Source organism: Topomyia yanbarensis, chromosome 2, assembly GCF_030247195.1.
Source record: "Topomyia yanbarensis strain Yona2022 chromosome 2, ASM3024719v1, whole genome shotgun sequence".
Taxonomy (NCBI): Eukaryota; Metazoa; Arthropoda; class Insecta; order Diptera; family Culicidae; genus Topomyia; species Topomyia yanbarensis.
The window spans coordinates 259,807,613-259,815,436 of NC_080671.1; the positions used below are offsets into that span (position 1 = coordinate 259,807,613).

The 7,824-nt window shown below is 36.1% G+C and overlaps 1 protein-coding gene across 1 annotated transcript in view; it reads right to left on the reverse strand.

Moving 5' to 3' along the window:
• LOC131680283 (suppressor of Mek1-like) overlaps positions 1 to 221 on the reverse strand; it is a 42,932-nt gene extending 42,711 nt beyond the window's left edge. Inside the window, exon 1 of the mRNA XM_058961004.1 lies at positions 156 to 221. Coding sequence (XP_058816987.1) covers positions 156 to 221 — 66 coding nt within the window. The remainder of the gene's footprint in view (positions 1 to 155) is intronic.
• Between the last annotated feature and the right edge of the window lie 7,603 nt (positions 222 to 7,824).

A 7,824-nucleotide genomic window follows, 5' to 3' on the forward strand; every position in this document is an offset into this window, starting at 1 on the left:
GTAGGAAGTGTAACCCTATGTCATTGCGCATGTAAAGCATATGTTTCATGCAAAATTAAACGGAACACGGCAATGTTCCATCATTTCGTCAATTACGGTTCGCTTTTTTTGGTGTGTAGCTAATTGAAGAAATAAAGTAAAAATGGTTCACTTACCTGAATTGCATTGTTGCTCTGCCCGTTCTTGCCGAGATGATGTAGACCACTATTTCTACAGCACATGGAGCGCCGCTAGTTCCACAGCACAACTTTACGTGATGCCAAATCTGTTGGAAACACTTTCCAAACTCTTATCAAGCGCAAAACGATGTATTTGTGTGGGACCGTTGACGCACTCTGTCAAAGTTTTGCGAACAAAGAAACTTGCACTGAATCGATTAGATCTGCTGAGTGTTTGCCTTTTACCACATTTAAGCTATCGCATTTTTCGTGACTGGTTTGCGATTTTTCTACAGTTTTCAACATCAATATTACGCAGACGATTTACGCTTTTATTTTCATCACATTCAATATTAACACGATCAGAAATCGTCGAATTTCTGCTTTTCTCGAATCTAGTCGAGGTGACTACACTTATGGTTAAGGTTTCCTCGCGACGGGACTTATTTCAGGCATTAAAACTGGTTACCAACAACAAGCAAACTTTCCAAGATATGTCCAAATCCACAATTTTCACTCACTGCCTACTCCAATCTGTCTCCACTACAACTGGACGAGGGAAGCCTCACGGGCCGTTTTTGGCGTTTCCTAGCCTTTCACTTTTGCGGCTTTAAGTTTCCGCTGTCACCAGAATGTGGCCGCCGGTGGCCACTGGTTTTGTATGGCGGGAGCAGGGTGGATATTTTTTACAGATTTGCCTTACCGGACTCGGTCAAACGTAAGCTATTTCGTTTTCTTTCGCACAAATATCGCACAGAAAAGACACTAAGTTTCACTACCTTTATTTGTTTTGCGTTACACCTTCAGGCACATACCTACATGTTCACATACGGTCGAATTTTCCACTTAATTTTAATCACTAATTTTTTTTGATAGGAATAGACTTCTGACTGAATTTTCTCGGCCGCCGAACCCGGTCAGGTGGTTCTCAACTATCGACTAACTTTTCTCAAGACTGCACGACGCACCCGCGTTCCGCGTGCTAACCACAATTGACTTAACACGACTGACCGACACGCGCACGCCTGCTATCCGTGCGGTCACTAACTGGCCTCATCACGACTGACCTCTTAACTCGGGTTTAAAAGACTTTTTAACAACGCGGGTTTAGATCACTTTCGCGCATCTCTGAGAGAAATGCACGAAGTTTTTTGAAAGCATTTCTAAAGCTTTCTCTAGAACTGTCGGTCGCTGGCCGATTCAATTAAAAACAATGGACTGCTCCATAAGGTGATGCCATGCCCCTGCTGCAGTAGGGTCGCGGCGTAAGCAAACAATTTTGTTGTTATTAAACATTGCCTTCGCGTATACAAGGCGCAGCGTTAATGAAACTTACTTAGCTTAAGGCTAATTCTTTATGATGCAACTTAACTCATGGAATCGAGCATCCAAGAGATTGGCAAATGATGATTGAATATTACCGGGATTGAAACCGGAGGAAATTAGGGACTCTGCACGTTTGTAAAACTCATAGAAGATACTAAACCTCCGAAATTGGCGGTTTCAAAATGATGCTATCTTGACCTTAAATTACTGTTTTTAAACATTTGACCTATACATATAATTGGTCATACAACAAAAATCAAATGCTCATCAAAATCGATCAAAACCTGCTAGAGTCGAATGGAAATCGTCATTTTTCATAAATTTCTCTCTTCATTCGGAAAGTGTTATCCTCGTTATTAATCATATTACGTATTCGTCCCAACTCGACGCATTCCCAAAATAAAAACCTGTTTTAATCCACCTAGTGGTGCAATTGTGCTTGTCTCATTTGTCCAGACTACGATTTCATGGCTGGTTATGTTCAATACAATGGTGGAAATGAATATTACATGTTCATGTGATACTGAAATATCGCTTGAAACCAGCAGCGGATCATGGAGAAAAATCCGGGAGGTCCAGGTCCTGCCGAAAATTTTCAACTTGTTAAGAAATTTTAAACTAGTTTTAATTTTAAAGTAGCAACCCGTAGCAAATCGGTCCAGCCATCTCTGAGAAACAGAGGTCACATTTTTTCCACATACACACATACATACACACAGACATTTTCCGATCTCGACGAACTCAGTCGATTGGTATATGACACTCGGCTCTCCAGGTCGGGATTAGATTGACGAATTTTAGAGTGAATGATAAAGGCAAAAACATTTTTAGCAAATTTTGAAAGTTATGCATTTTTTTGGTGAGCAGTTCTATGTTTCATAGACATTAAAGTTATTTTGTTTTACGATTTTGAAGGCAAGGCAACAATGGATCTTTTGTGTAATGCTAGGGATCGTTTTATACATGCATTGTGTAGGGAAAACAAATATTTTCAGTCGCACAGAGTCACACATACGAGCGTTCCAAAAGTAGACGTCCAACTATTTCCAAGTCGAGGAGTGCCGTGGCGAACACGATAACTCTTGATAAAATTGTCCGATACGGGACATTCAATAAGTTTTGAAAAGCTTAGACTTGCAGTTAGTCAATGAACCACAAAAGATAGATAAAAAGAGTTTTGGAAAATGGCTTCATGAAAACCGAATAATCGCATATTTTAATGTAAAGATCGCTCATTTTTCTTCAAAATAATAGGGAGAATTTTTTTTTCAGTTGTCTATGGTTCATCGACAGGCTACACATTATAAGCATCCTCATAAAAAATCAAGTCAATTCGTTGATTAGTTTTTGAGTTATCGTGTACGCTAATTTAAAAAACACGGTTTCGAGAAAAACACTATTAAATGGTGTCCCACATCAAATTGCATCACGGAAAAAACGCTGTAAAAATGACCCATTGGGTATTTTGTTTTGAAAATTTGGGAAGAAGTAGTTTAGAGTGTATCTTTTGCACTGTATTTTTATTGCAGTCAGTGTTTCGAAATTTGTTGCCGATAGAATGGAATCTGCGCGTGTCATAGCAAATTCGCGCTTGGAATGCATGGCTGTTTAAACCAAAAGAAGTTCAACCTGGCCACCGAGATTGCAAGAGACCTTTCTAGAGGTTCCATACTAACAATTAAGCGAATAAAAAAGAAATCGATTATTTTTGTCCTCTACTCCAGACGCCCCCTTAACTATTCATTTTTACGATAGTGTTTACACAACTAGATCTGTTTGTATCCTCTCTTTCTGCTACTATTGGCCGAAGGCTGATAGCACCCAGACGCCGTCGATCTAAGTACCAAATGTCATCAATAGATTTAGACTCGTGTGGAGGCAAGATATAGGAACTACTGAGAACTATGTTATGTCATCGTTTGACGACCCCTCCATCAAGGGGTTCCCCTAGTCAAATTAAATAAGTTGAATAATTTGAAATAATTGATTACTTATTCCTGAAATTGCATAACAATATATTTTCAAGTTCATGTTTTGGTTTAGCCGCACTGGTGATTCTTTTCTGTATGATGTATGCAAAAAGTTTGGTTTGATTGTGGAAGTGTATCGGCAAAACATGGCAATAATGTGAACCCTTGTATTTAATATTATCCTATTATAACATTAGGCCTATCCTAGTGTTTGACGAGTGATTTTAAAGTGAAATAATCGTAAAATGGTTCTCCAGTTAAAATAAAGGTATGTATCAGTGCAATGTTTAATATATTTGTGCCGGAATAACGAGATATGAGGCCGTAAATTCTGGCTCGTAAGTGTTTATTTTGCTAAGCACCGTTGCATCCTGTTTCGGTTCACTACGTGAGTGAGGCGGCTTAGCAGATATTTCAATAAGGTGATTTTGTTTTAATCAAAAGTTGGATTTAGAGGATAGTTCTAGATACATATGTGCTCAACAAATAAAGAATATAACTGTTGAAAAGCTGAACTGGTGAAAGGTGAAACCGGGAAGATTTTAACTAAAGGCTGGATTTTTCGGGAACTATGACTAAAACGAACTACTCGCGTTACTAGTTGTAAAAGGAATGACACCTTCAGTGCCATCAATGTTTTCTACTTACATTTTTAGGTTGGTATTGCGCAGTTGAGTTTCGATTTCAAATATTTATACAAATTAGAACTATTTACATTCAATCTAGTTGTAATTTACAAAGTTCTTACATATTATCTAGTTTAATTTCAATAATTCGAAATAAACATATAAGTTTAATCAACGTACATTTCAGAACTGATCAACCAATCAAAATATTAAATTCATTTATCCATATTTAAATAATGGGTCTTCAACCCGTTTTCGAGGACGCTTTGAGCGCCTTGGATAGCCTCCCGGCAAGTTCGCCGTTGAAGCATCTCTTTTTCTTTTCCTGACCTTTGCCAGTTCGTGCCGAATCCCCGAAACATCTCCTCTTCGAAGTCGTTATCACGCCTTCCTTCGCTTAAGCCCGGCATCATGAAGACATTTGGTCTGACTTCCAGACTTCGTTCGTTGTATCTCCTAATCTGATCTCGGTGGGCTTTTATTTCCGCGTTCCTAAGTAGCACTCGGAAGGTATTTAACGAAATTTGTTTTAAAAAGGTTGTTTTTATCCATCTGTTTGGTATATTATTATGGTGATTTTTGTGCGTTAATTAACGTAAAAATTGTAAAATAAAATATATTGTCATCTGTCACATATGCAATTACACCACTCAGATCATAACCTGAAGCATAGGTCATAACCATCAATTCTTTTCTCGGCTCATGTTGGCTATTTGTGAAACCTTTGCTATATTGTTTATTCCAAATAACGTTTCCATCATTTTTCAATAAATTGTATAAGCAATACAATTTGGAAGAAGTATTAGACACAATTTTGTTATAATTTATGTTTTGTTAAATAGAATTTCAACTCATTCAAACTTTTGGGCTTTTTTGCTCTTTGTATTGATAATATTTTGTCTTGGGTAAGAATTAGCCCTTCAGTTTTAAAAAGGTATCCAAAATCATTAAATTCTAATACAAAAATGATGTCTTTATCTAAATAAGCCTTCTTATTTGCATTTGCAATGTATTCCATATTCAATTTTTTCTCAAATTTCTTGTTGAACGTCAGAAAATTGTTCTTAGAAACATCTGAAAATTTACCCTTGACATTTCCAATTAAATTATCACCATTTGGTGTAATTACTTGCTCATTAATCATCCTTGCATTAGAAAAGTTTGCCTCCACTGATGAAAGAAAATATCCATCCAGTTTCTTCCAAATAATGGTAGAAAATCGTAATCAGGGTCCAAAATTAAAATTTTCTGATCTTGTTTATAACCATTTAGCTGTACAAAAACATTTGTTTCACCCATTATTTTTAGTTTGGACCCATTAACTACTAAAAGTTGTTCATCGCATTTGCTCAATGATTTGGGAAAACGCTTTTAATCCACCTAACAGTGTGATGAGACATTTCTTATAACTCTTATCACTCTCTTCGGATATTATATCGTTTGAGAACATTTAGAACTTGATGCTTCGCGATGTTTTTGATAACACATACTACATGGGATAGTGGCAGGACTCAGAGAATCGCTCAAATCAGCATAGGACAACATCAGTGCTAGAAATCTCAAACCAAATCAATGGGAAAGCGAAAAAATGGCCCTAAAAATAGACATACCAACGAATTATTGTTAATGCTCTGTTAATAAAATATCTAAATTGTGGTGGGAAAAAATTTTCCTGAAGGGGTTATATATTGTACTGAGCCAAAAAAATCGATTTTTTTTTTTTAATCGATTTGAAATTTATACTTTACTCAAATTTCCAACGCGACTGAGAACTAAGAAATCAACGCTTTTTCTTGAAAAGGGCGATACTAGCAGGGACACCATTCAAAGAAAATTAACAGTGAATATTTCCAGACTTGGTTTTATTTCCTATTTAAGAACTATTGTGTTTTTTACATTCTAGATTGCATGATTCAGTGATCGAAACCCAAAACTTCATAAAGTATTTGAAATTATTAAATTAAAATTTGTTTTTGCTATTGAAATTGACAAAATGATAGTATCGCCCCTTTGGCGATTGTTTACTTTTTCGGTCCCACCTATCAGCATTGAAGTATCGCCCTTACGGTTTTTTACAATAACTACCGTTCTACACCACCGATTTCGTCCGTGTTTTTTCAATAGCGATCATTGTTACTATTTACAGCTGGTATCAGCTTGATAATCCCAAAAAAAATACGAAAATAACAGTTTCGCCTCTAAACTGCTAGCAAAAAAAGTATCGCCCTGTTTGTTTGCATGGAGCGTGGAGTGCGAAACTTTAAATAAACAAACAAAAATACAGTTTCGCCCGTTGTATTTTTGCTGTAGTTTAAGAAAGCAATATCGTAGAATCAAAATTTTTAGGTTAATTTGTTTTGTTCCAAAGCCCTCATTCGCATGTATGGAAAAAGCCTTATATTTACATTTGTAAGTATAGCCCTTTTCAAAAAAAACGCTGAAATGAAATCGTTGCTCCTGATATCACGCTATTTCCGAAGTGCATGCGTGCATAGTTCCAAATTTTACTTCGACATCGACTTTTTCTAAAGGTGACTTCCCAGTAGTATCCTTGATTTAAATTATTATCGCTAATCCTAATGCCAAAGAACAAATAAAAACCTCTAGAAAACGAACCGTTTGGAGAAATCATCATCATTACTGGAATTTTCATTTTCACGAATCTTTTCGATAACCTTCCGTCACTTGCGTTAATGCACTGGGTGCACAGTGCTCTGAAAATCTAGCAAAATCGTCTTAGGGCACCAGCGGGTCTAATTCAGAGCTATCTGCTCGGCGAGTTAAATCTGTAAAGAATACTAAAAATTAATTTCCATTCCATAATTTTCAGTTCAGCAATTCGAGAGATCGTGCTCACCACAAGCCATGAAAAATAGACTACGTTGTGGTCACTATTTATTAAAAAATCACGGTTAAATAAAAAATTAAACTATTAAAAAATTTCAAATAGTTTATAATTTTCACAAACTTATTAGGAAAAGTTGTTTAATAAGCTTTCGTAATAGTGTGTAGGAAAAAAGCTGAAAATTTCAATATTTTCTCTATCTGCAACATATAAACCCTTAAGTATACCAATTAATCATAATGTCCAAACTGCATCATTCGGAAACCGTAATTTTTGAAGTTTTTTAAATTATGCAGAATTAATTTTTCAGAAAATAGTAACAGAGTTCGTGTCTTTAGCGAATTTGTTGAGACTTTATTGTAGTCATGAATATTAACCTGAGAAAATTCACCATAAATACTTCTTGGACGATATACCGTCAAAATTATTTTATCAAATGATGCGCTGTTTAACGTTTGTAAAACTCATAGAAGATACTAAACCTCCGAAATTGGCGGTTTCAAAATGATGCTATCTTGACCTTAAATTACTGTTTTTAAACATTTGACCTATACATATAATTGGTCATACAACAAAAATCAAATGCTCATCAAAATCGATCAAAACCTGCTAGAGTCGAATGGAAATCGTCATTTTTCATAAATTTCTCTCTTCATTCGGAAAGTGTTATCCTCGTGATTAATCGTTTTACGTTTTCGTCTCAACTCGACGCATTCCCAAAATAAAAACCTGTTTTAATCTACCTAGTGGTGCAATTGTGCTTGTCTCATTTGTCCAGACTACGATTCCATGGCTGGTTATGTTCAATACAATGGTGGAAATGAATATTACATGTTCATGTGATACTGAAACATCGCTTGAAACCAGCGGCGGATCTTGGAGAAAGATCCGGGAGGTCC